Below are 24,753 nucleotides of genomic sequence, written 5' to 3'. Positions count from 1 at the left end.
TTTATGCTAGGGAAGTTGTGTATGTTGAATTTTGCAAAATTTATTGGTTTTTGCTCATTTCTATTACATAGTTAAGACCATAGGTTCATAATAATATGAATTGCCTTCTGAGATAAGCTTTGGATAAACATGTATTCAGCCAATTGTTATTAAGTGCATTTACTTTGTCATGGAAAGAACTTATTGGTGTCTCTGTACAATAGATTGTGAAGTAATTTCATTAAAATAATAGAAATGTGCAGGCAGTTATGACTTATAAAAATGATGCATCCCCTCCTCCCGCAAAAAGTATTGCCCACCCCTGCTCTTGCTTGTGGCTATTAGGCAAATGTGAGCAACTTAGAGACTTTCATTATCAGCATGTTCACCTGTTTCATTTCAAAACTGAATTAAAAAGTAATCAAGCAGTAATTTCCTTCAAAAAATTTTACAACCAGAGAGATCATTAAGGCTTGTTTTATTCTTTATTTGTTTGTTAACTGATGATTATTCATCTTAATTAATTATTTATTAATAAATTAATTCATATTTTGTACAGTTTCTAACCATTTGACATGGAAGTGTAGTTATCATAGATAATTCCACTGAGTTTACAGAATTAGGTAATAGTGTCTTGCTAACCTAAACTGTTCCATAAAAGTTCTGAACATGGTTATTTTTGGTTGAATGAACACTGGTTATATATTTTATTTATTTTTTAACAATGAGATTGAATTACATACATCAGTTTCATACACATGATTTGATTTTTGCATAATTCTTGAGGAATATTATTAAGGGTCAGCCACCATTTACACTGTTCAGTTTAATATGTGCTAATAAAACTTGTATTAAGGTATCTGGTAGCAGTAATTTCCACACACTGTCTTATGAGATAAGGATAGAGAGAAATGAGAAAAAAGCATAAGATATTCAAGTGCTTGTAATACTGAAAATGAAAGAATAATACAAAATAATAGCATATATAATTAAATTTAATACTTATTCAAATCAATCCTTCATTTCAGTACAACTGTTGTTGAAACATTAAAAAAATTTTGGAAGCACATTTTATTTTATTCATGCATTTTTGATCCAAAAGAGCAACAAGCCTGTAAAATACTAAAGTATTGCAGAAGCAACGATTCATGAAACACTATATACACAAATCATTCAAGTCCCATGGTACAGACAAATGCTGAAATTAAAAGAAGTTGCTTGCAACCACTGATAATTATGTCTGATTTTGCACTCATTATCAACTGCTCTGGTGGCCTAGTGGTTAGAGTGTTTGCCTCGGATGCGGGAGGTCGTGGGTTTGATCCCCGGCTGAGTCATACCAAAGACTTACATAAATGATACTAACAGCTGCCTCGCTTGGCGCTCAGCATTAAGAGGTTAGTGTTAGGACTGGTTGGCCTGGTGTCAGGATAATGTGACTGGGTGGGACATCATGCTACATGTCTGCAGCATGATGCCCCAGTGCTAGACATCACTTTAAACTGCCACACTGCAGACATCATAGTGATAGGACTGAAAAATTATTAAAGCTACGTTAAAAATCCAAATCACACACACAAACACACATACACACATACACACACGCACTCATTATCACATGAGCTGCAAATATCCATGTGCATGAATTGGCTGGATTAATGATGTTGCAAGGTTCACTAATACAGTGCAGTCTGATCATCATCAGAAATGTCTTTTTATTTTGTGATGGCCTCCATGAACTGTTTAGCATACCATTTGTAGAAGTGTGATTTTAATTCTTCTTTGTAGTCTTTATTTATTGTCAAGTCTAGTGGCTGAAGTTTGTCCATACATGAGGCAGGCACAAACAAAGCAGTGATAACACAGTCTTTCAATTTATTGAGCATCTTCGCACTTCGGTGGCATTGGCTTCCTTCAATGTTGAGCAACTAGATGAAAACACGCCACAAGAGATATTTATTAATAAGTGTTTTATTTGCTTACAGCAGTGGGTGTAATTTGTTGGCTGTGGTAACTTCCATTAATGTTATTCATTAAAATGAAAAGACGGTCTAAGTATTGAACTTGTGAGGTTTTTAACATCTATTGGCAGCATTGCTTTAAGCATTCACCTGACTTCCATTTACATTGGTATTGTTTTATTCTTTTGTATTTGGAGTGGGGCATTTGTAGAGGTGAAACCATGAAATTAAATACCTACTAATATACAAACTTTGACTGGAAAACCACAAATTTAAGTATCCACAAAACTGTCATTATTACAAACCTATGAAAATTGAGCCCTGCAAAAATAAATGATACTACACTAATTGCTATTACAGAATAATCATAAATATTGTTGATGACAGTAACTGCCAGAATGAATGGCGTGAGACAAAAGCATTTGTGCAAGGTCAAATTTGTATGCATAACATACCTGCCATAACATGAAAACAGAATTTTCAGTGATCTCAAAAAAAAAAAATACTTAGAGATACTTTGTTGACCACCATAGTAGTACTATCCAGTCTCCAGTGAGTAATTGAACACAAATAACACTTACATTACCTTTAAACTACCTCCTCCACTGTTACAAATCCACAGTCATAAACCAACAAGTTTTGTCAAATGTAAGCAATAATTTAATTATCAATGTAATAGAACATGAAAATTTAAGAGGAACTTACAACATTATGAATTGAATCCAAAATAATCCATAAAAGTTGTATTCAAGACCAAATGATATAAAATGTTCCTCAAATGTACTGCTCCACCAACAGTCATAATGGCATTGTCAAGAATTCCTTTGAATAAAATCATAATGTTCTTGGAACGATAATTTAGTTAAATGGGCACTTTGTAATTACAATGAAAAATCCCAAACAGATTTTATATCTCAAGAATTATGTCTAAAACAACTTTAAATACATCTTCAGACTGACGTTACAGCAAGAACATGGGAAATATAATGAAATAATTGTTCAGCTCTACTTACATGCAGATTATTATTATGCAGTATCTCCTAGTCACTGTGTGACATTTAGCAAATACCACACATCACATACTAGTCCACATGACCTCCTATCCAATGGGATTAAAGCTCAAGCTTGTAAACAGGTTGTATTATTAGAAAATTTACATCTCTGTATAGATCCTATGCAATCTACTGGCACTCTTAATATCTTAAAACAGAATCTATCCCCATGTACAAAACTTAGATATGTAATATCTTCTTTACAAACAATTGCTACAATTTGCAATCATGCACTAAACTTTAAATAATTATAGATATTCATGTACATAACACAACCAAACTAGTGAAAAGCAGAGACAGCATCTACTTAAAAAGAATATCCCACAGTCCAATGGATTGTAAATACAGAAACGTGGCGTATATTTTACTTATTTATTGTCTGACTGGCTGTGATTATGTGACTGTTGGTACATATGTGTGGTGATGGTATTGTCGAATGCTAAATCTACCAAGTATTTTCTGTTTTCAAGTACATAAAAAGCTTCAAGGAAAGCATAAATGATATTTGTTATTTCTGATCAAATTTGAATTTACAGCAAATATCTCAACTGAATTAAGTCACTCCAAAAATGTATGGGAATATGTCATGTTTGAAATTAAAATGTGGACACATCTCAAATTTACAACAAAAACGTTTTGCCAATTCAGATTTTGGGCAAGAATTTCATAATGATTTCATCAGTTTTAGATCCTTTGATTTAAAGAATTTCAAACATTTACTTTTGAGGCATGTTTTCCTATTTAATCTATAAATCAGTTTAATAAATCAACAATATATCTAACATGATGTGTATGCTTAGCCAATTTTCCAAAAGTTGCAAGATCATTTGATAAAAAACAAAACAAATGAAACATTGATTAAATAATCCAAGAACTGAAATTAATACTGGCATTTATTACTTAAGTATGAAACATTTGATCAGGAAACTTGTAATGATATCTTGAAAAATTTATAGTTTAAAACAGGATCATGACCTAAAAAAATCACTAGACACCATATAGATATTTCTTGACAAATGTGTCAATTTAATTTCAAGTGAAAATGGTGAATGTAACAAAAGTATATATATAGTCTCTATATACTTTGTCCCAATAATGTCCTTGCTGATGTGGACAGACTAGAAATTTTGATCGGTGGAAGATGAGCTGGCAATAATCCCTCAGAAATCATCAATGAAGCAGCTGCTATTTGTCAGCGATTATTTACAGGTGGTATCATGGACAATAATGTTTATCAGTCTCTCATTCATGAAATCATTGATGATTACCACAGTGATTGAGGGTATGCAATTAGATCAGTGACAAGAAAATAAGATGATCATACATAATGCTCAACGTAGATCTGTAATGGTCAGGGTGATAAATTTGTGATTACCAACATCCAAAGTGATCTACAGAGATGGACTCGGTGACGTTGTTCAGGGTGTATTTAGAAGAATAGCCCCAAAAGCAATACAGATTACAAGCAACTGGGAATGAAGCCTATTGACATTCTTCGTGATAAAGGTATTGGTGCTGTTGGTGATGTTGCTGGTAAAGCATTCTCAGCAATCAAGGATAGACTAGCTTGATTAATAGGCAGACCACCACCAGTAAAACCGCAGCCTGTAAAATTACCCAGCACTGAAGTTATGTATGTTATGTTAGTAAAATAATAAATCAAGCTGCAAATAAAAAATTATCAGAGTTGGCTGGTGTACCCCTGTCAGAAAAAGAAACACATATAACTACAAGTTTATATAGTGGGAAGTGGTCTTCATGTTAGATGACAGCAAATATAATAATATGTTCAAACTTCGACATGGACGCACCAGTCCACCACCAGTAAAACCGCAGCCAGTAAAATTACCCAGCACTGAAGTTTTGTATGTTCAAACTTCGACATGGACGCACCAGTCCTTAAGGATGAATCGGTGCGTGATTATTAATATTATTCTTATAATGCGCACGTACCCGACTCACGAGGAAAAATCGAGCTGCAAGTTCAGGATACAAGTAGATATTTCTTGCCCGCTGAGGCATTCACTGTGATCGAAGGTACGCTTTTAAAAGCAGATAATACAGCATACGGAATTGGTGATCGAGTTGGTTTTGTCAACAAAAGAGTTATGGCGTTATTTAACAGTGCCAAGTATAGCATCGATGGACGAAATATTGAATCATGTCTAGAAAATGTCGACATTGCCACGATGATACTTGGCCTTGCAAGAGAGAACGATGATTACTCGAGGTCAGCTGGTCCATCAATGATGTTTGCAAAGGGTACAACTTATTATCCAGAAAGCAGAAACGTAACTCTGAACGCAGCTGGAACTGAAGTTGCATCAATGAATGAAAACTTCAGCTTGCGATTCGCATCACGCCGATCAATGTTGAACAGCAATGAAGAATTTTCATGTGTGATTCCACATCACATATATTTGGAATCGGTGGAAACGTTAGAAAAGATATATATGGTGCTGAACACACCATGATGCTTGTCAGAAAAGCCACCGACAATGATGCAATATGGCATGCTGCTGCCGTTGATGGAGGTAACGTAATACTAACAAAACTTTTGTTGTGGATGCCAGTAATGAGTCCATCACTGGGCGAGGAACAACGGCTACTTTCTTTTATGGAGCAAGGTGGTAAATCAACACTGTCATGGTTGACGATGACCACATACTGCATTCAAAGTAATGTTGCTGGTTTCTTCACATGGCAGATAGCATCGCAGCAGGGAGTGTCAGCACCACGACATATATTCGTCACGTTTCAGGAAAATGCCAGAGTAGATTCGCAGGAATGAAATCCAATGGTGTCTGACATGCTTGGAGTTAATGAAATTTCTTGAGAACAAATGGACATCAAGAACCTTCTGAACATATATTATTGAATTTTGAACACAATCATGTTGCACGTGCTTATCACTGAGTGATGACATTTATGGGACGTGATCAGAATGTGGATTCTGGTTTGCAGATATCTCAGCTGGATTTCACAAAATTATATCCGATATATTATTTCTCACTGGAACACTTGGATTTGTTCAGACAATCAGTCGCTGACATACGTTTCTGAGCTCATGTAGCACGAGTACCTGCTGCCATACCTGGTCCACCAGCTATTCAGGGGGGTTATTGAGCAATCGCTGTTATACTCTCAGACAAAACAATTCTACTTGAAGGTGTTGGTGGATGAATGAGAGTTTTTGATGCCCCAGTGGAAACATGTAATTAAATTACTGATGATAGTATAATGTCATATCATCATGTTAGTGTTACTCTGACTCCTGGTCAGATTAAAAAGCTACAGTCAGTATCAAAAAGGAATTGTGGAATAAAAGTATTGCTGAAATCAGAACAGATCGCAGATGATCCAAATAAACTATCACTGACTGAATGTCAGCTCAGGCACTTCAATGACTTCAAACGATTAAAGATCGGAGTTAGACTTAATCTTTCTGCGGGTGCTGTTAAAGACGCAGCCAAGACGGGTGGTATATTTCCAGTTCATGCAGTTATACCAGCGTTGATAGCCGCTAAAGCCCTAGCTGTTGAAAAAGCAGCTGCACTTGGTGCTGTTGGAACTGATGCTGGGATGGAAAGAAAGAAAGCAACAGGTCACGAAATAAAGACTTCCAAAAAATGTGAAAGGTATAAGACTGCCAGGAACTCCCCATTCGTAGTACAGTTAAGCCGCTCGCGGCTCGGGCCTAAGACTGCCTGGGACACTTCGCTAAACATACTTCCCATGTCCAATTTTGATCTACTTGATGCTGCTGAGAAATTAAACATTAACAAATTTCAGAGGTGTTTTTATGCATGATCAATTACCAAAACAAACAAACCGTGTTGAAACCGGCATCATAAATCTCGATGGAAGTTCTGGTCCAGGTACCCATTGGCTTGCATACACGATTGACCCATGTGGAGGTGTTTATTTCGATTTGTATCGATTGGTGCCACCAAAAGAATTATTAAAATATGTTAGCAGAGTGCAAAGCACTCTGCCGATCTGGTACTCGATCTTGTACTCAATCTAGCATTCAACATTACCAACACTGAAAATAACTGATCCACCAATATGTGGCCGTAAAGTAATTGCTGTACTCGACGCTGTGTCTAGGTCGCTGACACCACCCCATGAGTCGTGCACGAGTATACATCGTCATCCAACGTTTTAAACGGGTCTTAGTGAATATACAATGGTAGGTATTTACGGAAGATCTACTTTGAGTAAGACGAAGGGCAAGCCCCAAGGTGACTTTTCCCAATATGCAACCCTTGACAGGTGAAGAATGAACTCACTGATCTTCTGAGTCTCGCAAATGTGGACCAAAATGAAGTTGTTTTTCAGGATCAACAAGGATGGTCAAAGACGAGCAATATCCCGTTAACAGATAGTATTCTGTGGGTTCAAGGTGCGACCGAAGATAACTTAATAGTGTTTGCTAATACGGTCAAATTAAAAACTCGGAGGAATCAATTCTAACACTGATGGGATATTATGTATGGCGATCTCAACATGAACAAAATTAAAATTATCAATATGAAAAAACCAAAATCAGACGATGATGTGGCAACAAAAATTATGTTCACAACAACAATGCCACGATCAGAACTAAGATCAGTAAATATGTTGCTAAATCTGGTGATGCAATGACTGGCGATCTCAACATGGCTAATAATAAAATTACTGATGTTGGAGAATCAGAATCAAACGATGATGCTGCAACGAAGAAATATGTCGACAATAGCAACATCCCGATGATGAACTCGTTAATTGCAATAAATGATGGTCTGATATTGTTCGGATCTGAATATGCTACTGACGTAGCCGTGTTTGTAAATTTTCGTAGAAACACAAATAGAGCCGTTAATGATCTTTTTGAAAGTTCGGCAGTCATCGACATTAAGCTCTCTGGAATAAAAAAAGATTACTGATGGTGTAGTAGATTCAGTAGGTTCAGGATCAGGATTATGGACACCACTCAATAAATCCATTAAACATCGCGCTGAGGTTACTGGCACATAAAGGTTTTCAGTACTCAGCGTTACAACATTTACAATATCTACCACAATTTCAAGGCGTTATGTAGTCCTGACTCCGTCAGGAGGATCTTCTGGATCAATGTTAGTAGTACTGGATCAAAACGACTAGGAAACATTCGTGGTGGAACTCGAAGAAAAGGGCACCCCGTGTTGTACTGGTGTCTTGAATTAGTCGCTAAACTACCACCTACTTAAAATTTAGTAATTTATATAATAAACTCCCCAATCGATTTTCAACACGATGTTGCAGTGCAACATTACAGATACGATCATGTATATTCGTGGCATACCCGACTAAAAATATCATCGACGAGTACACAATATAAAGAAATCCGCAGACGTGTCATTGTAACTGACATAACTGTATACTCTGCAGTAACGATCATCTGCGCATTTTCAGCATCATAAGTGATAGCACCACTGATAGGAATTGGTGTTTCAGTTGCAACAGGAATTGCTTGTACTCTTAATATCATCGCAAAAAATATCAACGTGCGCGGCTGATAAATTACATGAATATACAACAAAGTTGCAGACCGCAATACACACATACGCCAAATTATCTTCGTTGATATCATCAGGTCTCAACGATGGAATATTATCAGATCAGTATTTCACAGAAATGATTAAGATTTACCATGAGGCAATGACGCAGTTGTCAGGAGACAACCACGTCCTGGACACAGCCATTGCCTACGAAAAACGATATTAGACTTCCGATTTAAAAAATAATAATGTCACAAGAATTGCTACAACAGATCGTCGCTAATACAATGACGTCAAAAACCACGATGATATCGGCAAGCTCAACCAATCCTGAGTTCAACATTAGCTTTCGAGCTGAGATTCCAGCTCAGGAAATAGCTCTAGCATAATTAAAATTATATCATAGCTGGTCAAATATTAGATCAAAGTCATTTGATGGGTTGCAAGCAAGGCATTCACTAGTATTTGCATATACAATAAACCCGACTGGTATGTTGTGAGTATACCAACGGGCAGTTATCAAATCGAACAGATCAACGACGAATTCCAACGCAGAATCAAATCTGTTGTAGGAAAAGAATCCAAAATCACTATCACGGTTCATGAGGCAATATTATCAGCCGCGATAAATTCTATAGATTATGCCATCGATATATATCAGTCGTCGATCTGAACTGTATTAGGATGACCAGAGATAGCACCTGTTCATCAAGGACCACCGGAACCTCAATGCGGTGACTACACTTCAGACAAAAAAGAGCATTTGCAGTAAAATATATAAGATATTTTGGTGATGGATACATATGGACGTTTGTGAAAGAGAGTCCAGCACCTAAACCTATTACTGAATTTAGTAGAGGTAGAACAGCAGATATATTATGGGAATTTAAAATGTCATTAGGCTACGAGGGTATATTTCGTTTCAGCGACATTAAATATGTACTTGATGATATTGTTGTTCATTATAATGTGAGTATAATCATACTACGCCAAAAATGTAACAGGTCCGTGATAGAATATGCCAATGAGAAATTTCACAAGGAAATTTTTCGCAGATAAAACACACAAATAAAATCGAGGATGATCAGTAAACTTGGGCAGTCTGTTATTGATTCAACTAATACATACACCAATGGTGGTATCAAACACCCAATCAAAAAAGAATTTGTAAAGGCAATGGCAGTATCTGAGGTTGATATACCAAACTTTAAATTTTACGGAAATCTTATCAAAATCAATGATATTGTCTCTGAATATTTTCCACAAATCGTTGCCGCATGGAGAAAAATATCCCCCTCGGCAAACGTCCTCAAGTACAACAATGATCCGCACGGTGGAGGTCGACATATTTCACCAGGTATTGTCGCGATCACATCAACGATCGCAGTTAATCTTGTATGTAATGCAAATGATGGAAGCTATCAAGTATATCTTGAAAAATCCAGTCAGGCCAAGCAGGGATACATTTTAGATACATTCACACCTCAAGCGCCAGCTGGATTTTTTTTTTTTAGAACCCGTTAATCCAGTTTATCTGCGATGTCATAATCCGCTATTGTCAGATACATTTCAAACATAGTGACCAGCGTGGATACACGCTTGATTTAAAAGAAGAATTTTTTAAATAAATTTGTATGTGTGATCGTAAGATTTACACGCTCATGGAGCAAAATCAGGATATTGTAGAAAAAAATTCTTATAATAAATAATCTGTTTTTGAGTTTGGTCAAGCAATTATCTATGTGGTATTATATAATGTACCAACACGCAAGAGTTTTTGTATGCAACAAAGAGGTACTCGAAAGTGCCGTCAGAACAATCTTGACAATTTCCCACACAGAAAAGTTTAGTGTTAATATACTTATTGATGAATACGGCGATGAAATGTTTTTGTTAACGCAGGAACATTAAAATGAGTTGCAATGAGAACATATTATTAAGGCTGTATGTGATAGAGATTAAATTCTGAATTAGGCACATTCCTGTATACAATTTGATAAGCTCAAAAATATTAGAGTAAATATTCTGATTCAAAATAAAAAATAATAAATGAATATTTTTTAAACTTGTAGTCAGAAACGAATTATTCCCTTGTTTCACATTTTTACTTTCACAATCCATTACCACAGTCGCTGGTGACGGCGCTTTCTCTTTCACACATAATCTTTTTCAACTGTCTTACATGCGCATTCACAATCTGTTTGGTTTCATATCCGCGAGATAACTCTGATCTAATTTTCTCAATTGCGTGTGCGAGTGAAACAAATTCTTCAAATAGTTTATCATCGATGGTTGCCAACGACTGTCAATGACTGCTTGAGCATTTTTATAAACCTTTATTCAGCTGGTAATGTATATCTACCTTCGGACCATCATTCCTGCAGTGATTCAAAATTATAAATAATTTTGTTAGGATCAAGTTAATCAGAGGTTTGGATACCATCATCATGTAATTTTTCAAAGCAGAAATAATGGCATTAATATTTTTGAAATTCATTATATAATAAATATATATTTAAATTTGAGAAAATATACACCCACAATCCCTAGATTGCCTAACGACATTCTAGCAGGTCCAGAGGGCGATCCGATATATATATATATATATATATATATATATATATATATATATATATATATATATATATATATATATATATATATATATATATATATGTATGTATGTATGTATTTACATCTACTGACATGTATTTACATATATACATACATACTCCACCGTAGGACTTCGCTACTTTCAACAGATTTCTGCACACCCTCCCCATAATCAATCCCGGGGAGTGCAATAGAGCACCCACCAGGTGGTGACATGGTGGAAAGGTGTACATGTATTTGTTAAATATCGAGCAATTTAGGGTGGCCTATGAATAGTAATAGAGGCCATATACTATATAAGCTGAACAATACCTAGAAATCCTAAAGTAGCTCACCTCATCAATTTTTCTTTTTTTATTTCAGACAAAATCGAGAAGAAAGAAACCTGACAAAGTCAGAAAAATAAAGATAGTGTTTTTTAAAGAACCAACCAAAAATAAATAATTCACTTATTATTGTAAAACACAATCTTTTTAATCTCTCTACCTTCGCTGACAAAGTTATTTCCCCTGAATATGTTAGGGATTTCGTCAATGACGAAGTCATTGGACGTTGAATTAATCTGTCTTATGATAGGAACGTTTCATTTCTTATTGCAGGTGAGTAATACTGAAATATTATTCATTGTTTGCAATACCGATTAGATTATTTGTGACGTGTTGTAAAGATGATAGAGAAAAGAAACCAGAAAAAATAATACATTTAAGCGAATATTACTGTAAATACAAGCGAGGTTACTCTTTAATCGCTCTATATATCTTTGACAGTTATCTCCCTTCGATAGAGTATTTTTGCAAGACAATTACAACAAAATTCAAATGTATTTTTTGTCTTGAACATAAACAGAATAATATTTTCTTGTTCAGTATTTTCTTGTTATATTTCAGAAGTGAGATACGTAAATAGTATTTGCTGTTTGTATTTCTTTGAAAATGCTGATCTGGTTACTTTATCTGCGACTTGTTGTACTGAAGATGGGAAAATATTAAAATATTTGGCAGCTGAATATAACGATAGAAGTTATTTTTCTTTAGATATAACCGGTCTTGAATTTTTTAAAAATTATTATTGCTATTATCATCAAATTTACAATTCAGACTTGTGATAGCTCGTAAATTATCCAAAGAATTATTAAGTTTTTGGACGTTAATACGATCAGTCTTTTTCGATCAGTTCGTGAAAACATTCATATATACATGTATGAGAGAGATACCTTTTCCCCAACAGTAAATCTAAGATAACCAGCATTATCAACTGAACCTTGCTCCAAACAATCGCTCAACAAGTGTTCTATTAAGTCACTCAACGATTTCCTGATCACGATGAATTCCGGTGTGTCCTCGTCTAATTTTGACGTTATATTGTTTCATCAGAGATGTTACTGCACCATTAAATTCTTTGTCAGGACCAGCCTGTAGCAACTGTGGCCATCGTAGACCACTATGTGGTTCGGGTCCTTGTTGATAAATTCATTCAAACGCAGATGCAACTTCAGTTGCTGTCTTTGTTGATAGCAGCTCTTCTTCTTTATATCTACTTGCAACTTTAACAACAGTCAACGCGTATTTGTATGTGCGTGACTTACGTCTACAAGTTTTAATAGTATAGTGTGGTAAAAACAAAATGTATGCTTGAAGAACTTCTTTGGAAGTACTGACATCAACATGTGCATGCTGAATCTTTTTAGATGGTGGTGGATAAATTTGTCATATTGCTTGTCGTGCTAAACAATTTTCAGCAACAGAACGTGTGACACCTTCTGCATCAGCAAGTTTGCTAATCACTGCTCTACCCCTCCAATACCATCTTGGGCTATAATAAATCGATTCCATTGTATAATAATAATTGGCCGACCAATTACCCCTAGCACTAGTTTACCTTCCAGTGCAGATTTTATAAAAACATTAGCAAGCAATTCTTTGAGAGATTTATTTTTTCCCACACTTAAATCGTGAATTAATGTTACGTCTGGAATATGTCGTTGTTGTAAATCCTTATTTTTATGCGCTACATCATAAACGTGGCATGCTTGATCAGTCACATTTATTGGATACTCTCCAGGTCTTGGTTGATCTTTCTCATCAAGTCGGATATCATGTCGGGCTCCAGGACCGCAATAATTATATCCAGGAATATGTTTTTATCCTGAGTATTTAACATAGGGAGCCCTTGGTAATTTACCCAGTGAAGCAGAGATATCTCCACCTGTCCCGTACAAGACGAAATATGTTAAATTTTTGGTACTACATTTTATACACTTGCCTGTAAGTGCATGCTTTTTGTTTCTCGTCGTTATTGAGTGACTCCTCTGCATCGAACACAATATGAATTCATACAAGTATTATATTTCTACAACATGGATATCATTGATTTTTCAGTGACACAAAAGCGAGAACCAGTCAAGCATCATCCAGCGTTACCAACTTTTATCAAATCATTATCATAAGTCCATCTGGGACTGGAAAGACGCAACTGTTGCTTAATCTGATACTGAGATGGCTCAAGTGGGATAAGTTATATTTAGTTGCACCATCTGTAGATGATCAGCGATGCTACAACGTATTTAAATATTTTAATGAAAATGCAAAGTTGTTGGATGAGTACGGTAATGATATTGATGATGCTCCATCTGTGGATGATCTCGATGGATGCATTAATAATCTTGTAGTATACGATGATGTGATGCTGGCAATCAAATCTAGCTCAAATATTTTCTGAAGGCAGACAAAAAAACACCAGTATTTTACATGTTACTCAGCAATATACACAAATACCTAAAGTGATCAGAGATAACTTTAATCTTTTCGTTGCGTTGTTGATAACCACACACTAAGAAACATTCATCAGACCTGGTCTTTAGGTGACATAGATATCATTAAATTTAAAAACTTCTCGCACGCGCAAGCCACCCCACACGTATTTATCACAATAAATTGATATGATCCTCGGTCAAATTATTGTGTAGGTCTCGATAAAAGTTTTGGCCAATTACTTTTTTTTACACCCTTGACTCTGTCAGGTCACACACACGATGACAACCCAGGTAAATATATTTGACGCACAAAAGGATAACCCGGTGTTAGGTGCCAGTGACGCTTACATTTTTTTCAACCGTCGTAGGAAGCTTTATTTTGGTGTGAAATTTCGGTCTATTTACCCTCCCTACTTTAGTGTTATTGACTCTTGTTTTTTTGACCCTCCGTAGGAAGCTTTATTTCGGTCTGAAATTCTGGTCTGTTCACCCACCCCCCTGCTCATACATATAAATTATCTCACTCAACACTGATATTTCTCATTATCGAACATGTTCAGGAACATGATGTTTCATATTCATAGTTTGGTAAATATTTTTTCAGAATTAGAGCATCCAAAGAGGAAACAAGATGAACCAATCAGTGGCAAGATCACCTCATTAATATGGAAACATTTCAATCATCATCAAAATCTTTTAACAAGCTTCAAGGAATCTGCAAATTTCCAAGCTTGATTAAAATCTGACAATAAATATAACCTCCTCTATGGTGACAAGCTCAACCAAAGAGATAAAAAAATTCCATTGTTTATATTAATCAATCTTGTTTATTATTATTGCATTCTTTCAAAGTCTTGATAGCATAAGTCAATATTCTACCTTGCATCAAAAGAAGATAACAAACGGCAACACATTTAGTACCGATATCTTCTGAACCCATATTCCAAATTTGATCCAAATCACACCCGATAGATAACCTCCAGAATTGTAGAAAGTCCGCCATATCTGAGGCAATATGTCCATGTTCTGAATTTGATCAACAACAGCTAATGTGAGCTCCAAATGCTGATCTAATCTGAGGCAAGATCAACTTTTATAATATGCAAAATCTCCCTCACATAATCGAACCGGTCCAATATTTTCATACTGTAAGATTTATGTTCGAAATTTGACAAAATTCTGACAAGAAAAATGGTCTACAGACTGATAACATCTTCAGTCTTTTACCATATACATATCACCTCCTTAACATGTTTGGATCAAGCTCATATCATACTCATCAGAGATCTCGATGAACAAGGACTATATGCCAAGTTGGGTTCAAATTGGATCTGAAATATGGCATTCAGAATATTGGTAACCAACTTTGCCTACTCGATTCAAGATCGTCTCTCAGATATGCATGGAATGACATCATTATCAAAGTTTAATAACCTTATAATTTAGGAATCCAAATTTGATTAAAATGATAGTCCTTTGACTAGCATAAGTGATCCAAGAATACCTCGTTAATATGCGTGGATATCTGTCAGCTCATAGCGCATGACTGAACGGACCTGGACAAAATATTTGGCTTCGAGAATGGCAACAAGAAAAGCCAATCAGATACCAGATCACCTTATTATCATGCATAGGTCTCGCTCGTTACAGATATATGCCGAGATTTTAACCGCATAAGTGCATATAATAAGTTTATAAATATTGGATTAGGCATATTTTAGCAATTGCGGTAATAAAACAATTTACTACTGGACGGATGATTGATGACACTAGGCCATACATTATATCCTAACCAATGTGTGCAACACAGTTATGGCATTGTCAATCATTTTAAAGCAGTCAGAGTATATTTATGTTTTTATTTATTGCTCAAAGTGATTTGTGAGAAACATTTTGAAATGCCAGAGTTGTGGAGGGTTAATAGCTAGAGTAAGTATGAGCCTAGATAATTTCAAAAGTATGAATAAGCTTGCATTCAAAAGTTTTGATGATGCAAAATATGTTTTAAACACAATAATATTTCAGATTTTCAAATATTTTCCATGTACCAAGAATTAAGACCCCCACATTCGGTAAAACATCTTTAAGATATGCATCCACCATTCTATGAGCTACCAAATAACTTTAGAGAGCAATCACATTTTAATTAACTTAGATCTTTAATTATATCTTGGAATACTAAAGACTGAACATGTAATATCTGTTACATAAATCACACACACACACACACACACACACCTGACATGATGACGACAGCAAATGCTTGTGTTAGCGTTTTTGTTCGTCTGTTTTTGTCTTATGTGCTATCAAGTGCCCTATTTTTTGCAACTATCTTTTAGAAGTAAGGTGTAAGCTTCATCACAGCATGCATCTTTAGTCCTAATTTGGCACTTTTTCATCTTTTTTAAATTTAAATTTTCACCAATTGTTTGGGTGAAATCATCTTAAATCGATGTTTTAATTTATCAAAATACTAAATTACCTTCTGATTACCTTTGACTAAAATGCTTTGATTACTCATGTTTCAAGTGTGTGATTTGTGATTTGTCCAACTATAATATCCTGTATTAATGTATTATAGTGTGTCTGTAAGTCTTGCAAATCATACATGTAACGACTGATTTGTTTTGCGCAACGTTGGTAAAAAGCTCACTAGAGTTATGTTAAATTGTTGTTTGAAATTTTGCCAACGTTTAACAAAACTTATCTTTTTCGATTCACTTAATATGTGTACTGCTATATTACGTCACTGCTACTTGTGATGAATTGCATCCATTAAAATTTTATTATTCGTTCAATTAAATCTGATTTTATGGCGCTAAAAGATCAACTTGTGTTGGTTTCATTTTTGATTCTTCTGTCATTAAATATGTTGATGGAAACACTGCTAGAGAAATATAGAGATATAATAAATAGATTTAATTGCAGTAGAAATAAAAGTCACGAAGTGTAATCATTACCAAACACGAATTTAATGGGTCCAGAAATTTAAAGAAAATTAGAACACAGTACTATTTGCAGTTTGTGACAGACTTTGCAAATATGACTTGACATTTTGAAAACAATTCTATATTTTGTACGATGCCAATTGATTTATCTGCCACTGAACAAACTTTCAGATTTCTCAACTGAATTATCTTTACATGCTTTTTTTTAGCCAGCGTAGGGCAATATTAAAATATACTGTTATTCATGTGCATAAGTGGGAGGTGGAGCAACATCTGAAATGGCCTCACTCTCGACATTTATGGGAGTTCCAGTTGGAATCGTCTTCCATTGTAAATGTGTTTGCCATAGAATTAACAATTTATTCTTGTGATATGTATTCAGTTGTGAGGCATCCATAGTGAGTTCGTATCCATCCCTCCACATCGTTGCGAGTAACACTCATCCCAGCAACATGGGTCTTTATAAATTTCTCTCACATAACCTCTGCATGAATGTCAACCTTCTACCTTGCTCTTATCACTGACTCAATTACACTCACGTCAAAGGAGGCAAGAAAACCCCTTCCATCATCACACACACACACGCTCCTGTGGCCTAGTGGTTAGAGCGCCCGCCTTGGATGCGGCAGGTCGTGGGTTCGATCCCTGGCCGAGTCATACCAAAGACTTACAAAAACAGTGCTAACAGCTGCCTTGCTTGCGCCCAGCATTAAGAGGTTAGTGCTAGGACTGGTCGGCCTGGTGTCAGGATAATGTGACTGGGTGGGACATCATGCTACATGTCTGCGGCATGATACCTCAGTGCTAGACATCACTATAAACTGTCACACTGCAGACATCATAGCAATATGACTGAAAAATTATTAAAGCTACGTTAAAAATCCAAATCACACACACACAGTCCATCATCACGCATGTATTATCTTAGGAGTAATCGCTTTCCAGGTTTGACTATCCTAATGAATACAGCCTCTTTTAAATTCGAACTCTTGAGAACCTTTGTAACACTTTCTCCGCACTCCAGCATTGACTGTATGAATAGCTGATAGTAACTCTGCTTAAAAGTGCTGATAATTCCCTGGTCGAGTGGCTGGATTATAGATGTTATGTTTTTATGCTGATATTCCACACGAATCTTTCAATCTCTTACTAAAAGTGAATCAACTGGAGGAAGCTGGACAATTATCTAACAACAGTTGAGCTTTCTTCTTAAAGGCCCTAGATCACTTTTGGTTTATGATGATGGGGACAAACAACTTGAAATTCCAGTATGTAAATACAGGTGCACAAATCATAGTATTTCCACTATTTGTATATACAAATGGAAGGCTGTCCACGTTCATGTGATGGAAATGAGGAGACATGTTTTCTAACACATAATGGTTTCGTCTTGTCTGTGCTAGTTATATTCACACAAAACAAAAGTGTTATTCTCTCTTAGTTCGACTGGAAGCTGTCTTTTTGCATGTGTCATCTCTGCTAGCTAGAGTTTCGTTTTGGCATGAATCGATAATCAGATACCACACTCACTGCAATTGAAAACCTGTCCATCCGCATATCCCTCATGGCTGAATATTTCTCAGGACTAGTTTCGATAATTGCATGTATCTGCCTAGTTCATCGAACATATCTCTCCTGACAATACATTCTGTTTTATTCCATGTTGGTACTGGAATCTCCAAAGACATTCAGGGATTGAGGTGAAATAAGATGCATTATTTATGCTTGTTATCATTGTTTCTATCTTGAAAATTGTTCGAGATATAGGGACACCTTGCTGGCTTTGCTGTAGATAACATCATCTAATTCCATATCGTTTGTAATACATGCTTATTTTTGTCTGGAGCCATCGTTGTAATCCAGAGAAAGCAAGACATCCAAACATTTATTCCCATCCTTGAGCCAACCTCTTAGTGTTGACTCGGCAATTTTAGGTTCACTATAAATTTTCGATCTTGTTTCACCATTCTGAACCCTATTTATAATACAAAGCTTTTCCTACACCGAGTATGCCTTTCGCTTGACTCCTTTGCTCTCAGTGATCTCATTTACAAATGGCGATGATACATTACTGATTCATATATACTTTAATGACGTATGTAATATTTAAAACCATGTTTGATTGTTCAAATAAAATAGATTGATTCTGAGACATGAAACAGACCACAGCAACCTATGCAGCTAGGATTTGGATAACTTTTCAACTTCTTTTACTTGGTTTGATACAAAATACATACTTAACATGATAAAACAACACGGGTCTCTTTTTTATTTTTAAAGTGCAACAAGCCTTTCAATAAGCTATGGATCATAACACGGCCGTCTCTTAATTTGACTGCTTGTAGGTATTCATGTGATGATTGACTGACTCTTTTGATGTTTTAAAAAAGAGAACATGCCGTGGTATACTGCACACAATAACATAGAAATAAGAGAATAAAATATTAATTTCACCTGATAAGACATATATAATTGTTTTCATTTCTTTGAATGTTGCCACCTCTCAGTATTTACCATAATTTTTCGATGATAGATGTCTCAACATATATTCACCATATATTACTAAGAAAATATTTTTCAATAAACTCTAACTAAATATATGAATTTTTTAAAATTAAAAGTTGTGAATTTCATAATGTGCATTCTTACCTTTTGGGCACTAATTGATATTTCTAATGACAAAACAAGTGGTATATCAAGGTCTGATTTACCAGTTCAGATCATGATTTTCTTCACGTTCAATACATTGGGGCCAATTTTTTTTTATATTTTCTTTATATAAAAACAGGATCGATGCCGACTTTATAAGCAGTTCGCGATTTATTAGGGTACTGTGTTATCAAGTGAGCTGTGTAAATAATAATGTTACTCGTGAATGCATATGAAGTAGCTTCAGGTTTTCCCTTGTATATAAAGCCAATTATTACATTATATGTTGCATACTGATGCGCGGACAGAGAGGCATGGGTAACATTATATGCCCTTACTATTGTAATAGTGCGTATAAACAAAGTTACAACCTACCTCATCCTTGAACCAGAACTTCAACAAGTCATGTGACACAACAATGTGTTCATCGTCATGAGAAGAGCACCGCAGTTCTTTCTCTTTCTGAAGCTTTAACACAGGAAACATGTCATGCAAACTGTCTGCCTTTGACCGTGGGCAGAGGATATTCTTCTCAAACCTCAGGTTGTGGCACAGGTATCCAATGATTACCGACAAATGGATATCAATCATTTCCCTAACTTTGATACAAACTTCAGAGTCTGGTGTCTTGTTCCATAAACTCATTTTATCTACTCTGGCAAAAATAACATAGTCCTTGAAATACAGAGTGAGTCTGTGACAAGCATCGATTTAAAAAACGCAGCATCCACAGAAGATTAGATTTTTAGACTTCTTCTTGGCAATGGGCCATTGTGCCACACAGGCAGCAAGGAGCCGATGAAAAATGGGAGATGGCAGGAATTTGCCTGTGAAGTTAAAACACAGGACTGAAGAGGTCTCCATTTCAGAATGTTGTTTGGGGGAGATGACCTCTTCTGGTGTTGTTTCGGTAAGCATACATGGAGAAATGAAATAATTCTCAACCTGTAAGTATTAAAAATACTGTTGAATACAAAATTAAAGTATTAGCATGAGGTCTACTGCCATAATTTTGTTGTCACTTATCTTTGCTTAACATGAGTAAATTCGCTAGAACAAGTAATGTTGTCTATTGTATCATATGTAGAGGCATTTAAAGTTAACTTCAACAAGTGACAAAGAGTGACTGAAATCACACTGTATGTTGATATCAAAACAGTCTCATGCAAGAAAAATTGAACAGAATGTTTGCATGACTATCTTTGTCTGGTCGTTGTTAATTTGGTTTGTGGCCATATACAATGACAAATAAATTTAATTTGTACAAAACTTTAAAGACCTTCATACCAACATATTTTCTGTCAAGTTTTGTACAACCAAAATCTATTAAGTGTTCTTGATGAGATGTTGGTGGAAGTTGGATCTATTTTTAGCAATGCCCTCCATATTTGATATTGAATCAGCTTCATTGTATGAATTTCAAAGGACTTGATTTCAGAATGTTTCTGTTTTATGTTAGTAAATTGCTTTGGAGTTGGTTGGAAGATGACACTGTTAGAGGGTTTTGCTATTTTTGTACCTGTTAGATTGATTATATTTCATGGTATATCAGCATCATTTATACCGCATTTTAAGTCTCGCATGACATAATCAGCCCTGTAACATATTGTTGAATTGCCTCAGTAGTACATTTTGAAGGAAAATAATAAAATAGTGTATTTGATGATGCACAGCTCATGATGCATAATGTTTACAGGGAACCTTCTAAAATACAAATGTTGCTCATGTAGCCATTGTGGTTAGAGTGTCAACCTCCGATGTGGTAGGTCGCAAGATCATACAATGGCTGAGTCATACCAAAGACTTATAAATATGGTACTAGCAGCTGCCTCGCGTGGCACTCAGCATTAAGAGCTAAGTGTTAGGACTGGTCAGCCTGGTGCCAGGATAATGCGACCGGGTGGGACATAATGCTACATGTCTAAGGCATGATGCCCCAGTGCTAAACATCACTGTACACTGCGATACTGCAGACATTGTAGCGATATGACTAAAATTGTTAAAGCTACATTAAAAATAAACACACACTAAGATTCAATTATCTTGCTGCACATTACTTACATTACATATTTAAAATTTGCTAACCCTTTCGTTTTATATTAGCTTGTATCTTGCTATTTTAATTACATGCTTCATAGGTTGAAATCTCGATTTCTTTGTTTAGACAGTCAAATAGCTTTATATAAATCATGCTATAGTCTCATTCTAACAACAAGGCAATATCAGATAATATTTCAGGAGTAAAACCAGAATGAGTGAGATAATTTGCAACATTATTAAATGAAGAGGAATTTAGATAATTTTGTGTAACTAACCTTAGTCTCATCTCCAGCTTTAATGAATGACCTTGGCCTGGCAATTATGTTTAACTTCTCCATAATACGTAAGATGAGTTCTTTGCAGTCATGGAAATCAGGGTAAATTTCCTTTGTCCAGATGGCATCTAAAAATAGAATACATTATAGTTTAAAGTAATCATTTACTGACTTTTTGTAACTTAAGTCCAAATACATGCCTAAATGAATATAACGCTGTTTATTTTACTTTTTATTTGACTTCTATAGTATGGCAATGCTATCAATATTTACGAGAAAGATCTAAAATGCTTTGCATTTTGCGTGAATTTGTTACATGCACTCATTACTCTTATGCTCAGAACGTTGTTTAGACAACAACTATTCATAATTGCAGAGCAAGGGTTCAGTGAATGGGGTATTCAATATATCCCCCATTTTTAATAATTTTGTATGCAGGCACTTACATGGCTGTCATTAGACATCAATGACCACGAGTCGAAATGACCCTGGCAATTACTTTTACTAAATCTGTAAGCAATAGGTTTGTTCCTACCAAACAGGCAAGCAATTCGTTTTACTTTTTCTTTTAAAAGATGGCACAGAACACAAGTTTTAAAGTAGAAATCAACTGTTCCTTTTATAGTAATTGAAATGTTTTATGCTCCCTAACCTAAACCATGTACCTTATATACCTTCTGTGTCATTTACATACCAGCAAGTAATCCTCTAAATTTGTTGATATTAAGTGGCAAGAAATAAAATAATTTACAGAATTTCGTCTTCTTGTTTTTTTCACGCTGATCTTAACTGTTGACCTATATATTTTAGAGTTCTTTCCTACCACATGTGAAAATCATCTGCAATGTTTTATAACTGTATATGATGCAAAACTAGATTTATTAAGTAGAAACTGGTTTCTTCATATTGATATAGCTTAGTTACCTTGATATTTGACCTTTCACCTCCCCTCACCCGCCACGCCAACTCCCGATTAATAGCATCTCCTGCGCCATATCCAAATAACTCTCAGAGTTTGGTAGCGACTTACATTTTAAAGTTGGTGAGCCAACATACTATTTCTGTGAGTCAAAGCAATCTTGACCTTTGACTTTTTAATCAAAACAATTCAAAGTATTTTTGATTCCCCAGATGCATGTCATCTACATAACTGATAAAGAGTTAAAGATTGGTGATGTGGAACCCAAATTGTTTGCAAACCAATTTTCTACTTTGACTCACAGTAGCTGTGGTACTTGATATTTGTTTAGCTACAAATCAGTCTTGATTCTTACCCCAAGTGCAAGCCATCAAAGTTTGGACCAAGTTATATTATATATAACAATTTTATTTTATTATACACAAAAGTGAACTCGACAGATGGGCAGGTGGAGGGACATTCTTATATCATGATAAATTGTGCCTTCTGGTGCTGTTTACTGATGAGGAGTTCATAGGTTATAATAATGCAAGACATTTTTGGTTATTTTCCTATTTATTGTCCAAAGTCATATTTTCACTAAATTTTCAAGTTGATTATTAAATAGAATCAAAACTCTATTTTGTGAAGCTGTTCAACATACTTTGCCAACATCATCATTATAAAATAATATCAATAGTTTTGAGTGACCTGCTACTGCAGTCTTTATGCAAATAGAAATGATGTCGACATACATCAAGAAGGATATTGTGCTATTATTTGTGTCTGTGCATCTGCATGTCTGTCAGTCATTTTGTTTGTCAATTACTCTTAATGATCTGAAAAAGGAAATTCATCAAAATTAGTATAAAGATTGTCCTTGCAATAGCCATCTCTAAAAGCATCTGTAACCCAATGGGTCCTCGGAAGGAGTTGTAAAGTCGGTTATACGTAAATGCAATAAGTTTCAAGATGCTTTGGAATGATATTTCATACATGTGGTAATTGCAGGAGGAAATATAATATATGTAACAGGCTGGGTTGTGACACTTGGGCGAGGAATTGGAGGAAAAGAATGTGTTTAAAAGCATGTCGATTACGCATGGATAGATTATATTGAGCCTTCCTTTGTTCCACACACATGCAATTGTCTGGCATAAACCTGTTAGCCATTTTGATTTGAATATAATTAATTACAGCATACATGTTTCTCTCTAGATATATCATACTTTATGCAGGACTCAGTGTCATCCCAAAACTTTATCTTTTTCATGACACAAAGCATGAAATGTGAATATGTATTTTATCAGTGAAATAAAAATGGAATGCAGGATTAGCACATAATAGAATGCTGAATGAATGCAATAGCGAGAATCAATTTCAGTTGAAGAAATACTGAGTGCAAATACAAAAAGTAGACTAGTACATTATAAAATACAAACGCATTTCTGAAATGGTTGTAAAAGTGGTTATTTCCATGTTAAATCTCCATGGTTGAAAACCCTTTTTGTATGATAATCAAGAATCCGATTCTTTAATTTTCACCCATTACAAGCTGTGAAATGTTCGACACATGTCTGATATTCATGTGATATCATCATCACTAGTGGCTGATATCATCATCACTAGTGGCTGTATCTGCACAATTATTGTTTGTAATAAACCAAATTGAGAAAGAGTAATCATTGACAAATGCTCTGCAACTACGTTTAACATGATTTGCAGTAAAGGTGAATTTTTAATTTATTGTAAGTTAAATGCTTTCTTTTGTATCTTTTGCATTTGCAATAATCATTAAAATTCACTGTGAATCAGTACTGATAGCCATGCCCAGTTGTAAAAATAACATTCAAAAATGAAGAAGTTAAGTTCAGTATAAGCATTTTCACATCATTCCTAAACGACCATTAAGAAAATGCATCTCTGCGACAATAACAAAAAACAAAAACAAATATGATCTGTGAAACGCAAATCTAAAATGCGAGAAAAAGCAAATGAAATGCAAACAAAATGAAACTTTTGAAAATCATGCATTTCGGAGTCTTTAATGACTGCAGAAAATAT

The 24,753-nt window shown here is 35.1% G+C and overlaps 2 protein-coding genes across 2 annotated transcripts in view; both read right to left on the bottom strand.

The window, feature by feature from the left end:
- LOC149776670 (uncharacterized) overlaps positions 1–20,002 on the bottom strand; it is a 31,508-nt gene extending 11,506 nt beyond the window's left edge. The window contains exon 1 of the mRNA XM_089942900.1: positions 19,852–20,002. Within this exon, the coding sequence (XP_089799026.1) occupies positions 19,852–19,962 (111 nt within the window). The 5' untranslated portion in view covers positions 19,963–20,002. The remainder of the gene's footprint in view (positions 1–19,851) is intronic.
- Positions 20,003–20,187: 185 nt separating this feature from the next.
- Positions 20,188–24,753, bottom strand: part of LOC149776669 (uncharacterized) — a 44,840-nt gene continuing 40,274 nt past the window's right edge. Inside the window, exons 9-10 of the mRNA XM_089941326.1 lie at positions 21,792–21,919; positions 20,188–20,421 (exon numbers count right to left, since the gene is read on the bottom strand). Coding sequence (XP_089797452.1) covers positions 20,188–20,421; positions 21,792–21,919 — 362 coding nt within the window. The remainder of the gene's footprint in view (positions 20,422–21,791; positions 21,920–24,753) is intronic.

This window comes from Sinohyriopsis cumingii, chromosome 18 (assembly GCF_028554795.1).
Source record: "Sinohyriopsis cumingii isolate HCF-2022 chromosome 18, ASM2855479v2, whole genome shotgun sequence".
Lineage (NCBI taxonomy): Eukaryota > Metazoa > Mollusca > Bivalvia > Unionida > Unionidae > Sinohyriopsis > Sinohyriopsis cumingii.
This window is presented reverse-complemented; position numbering and strand designations above follow the sequence as displayed.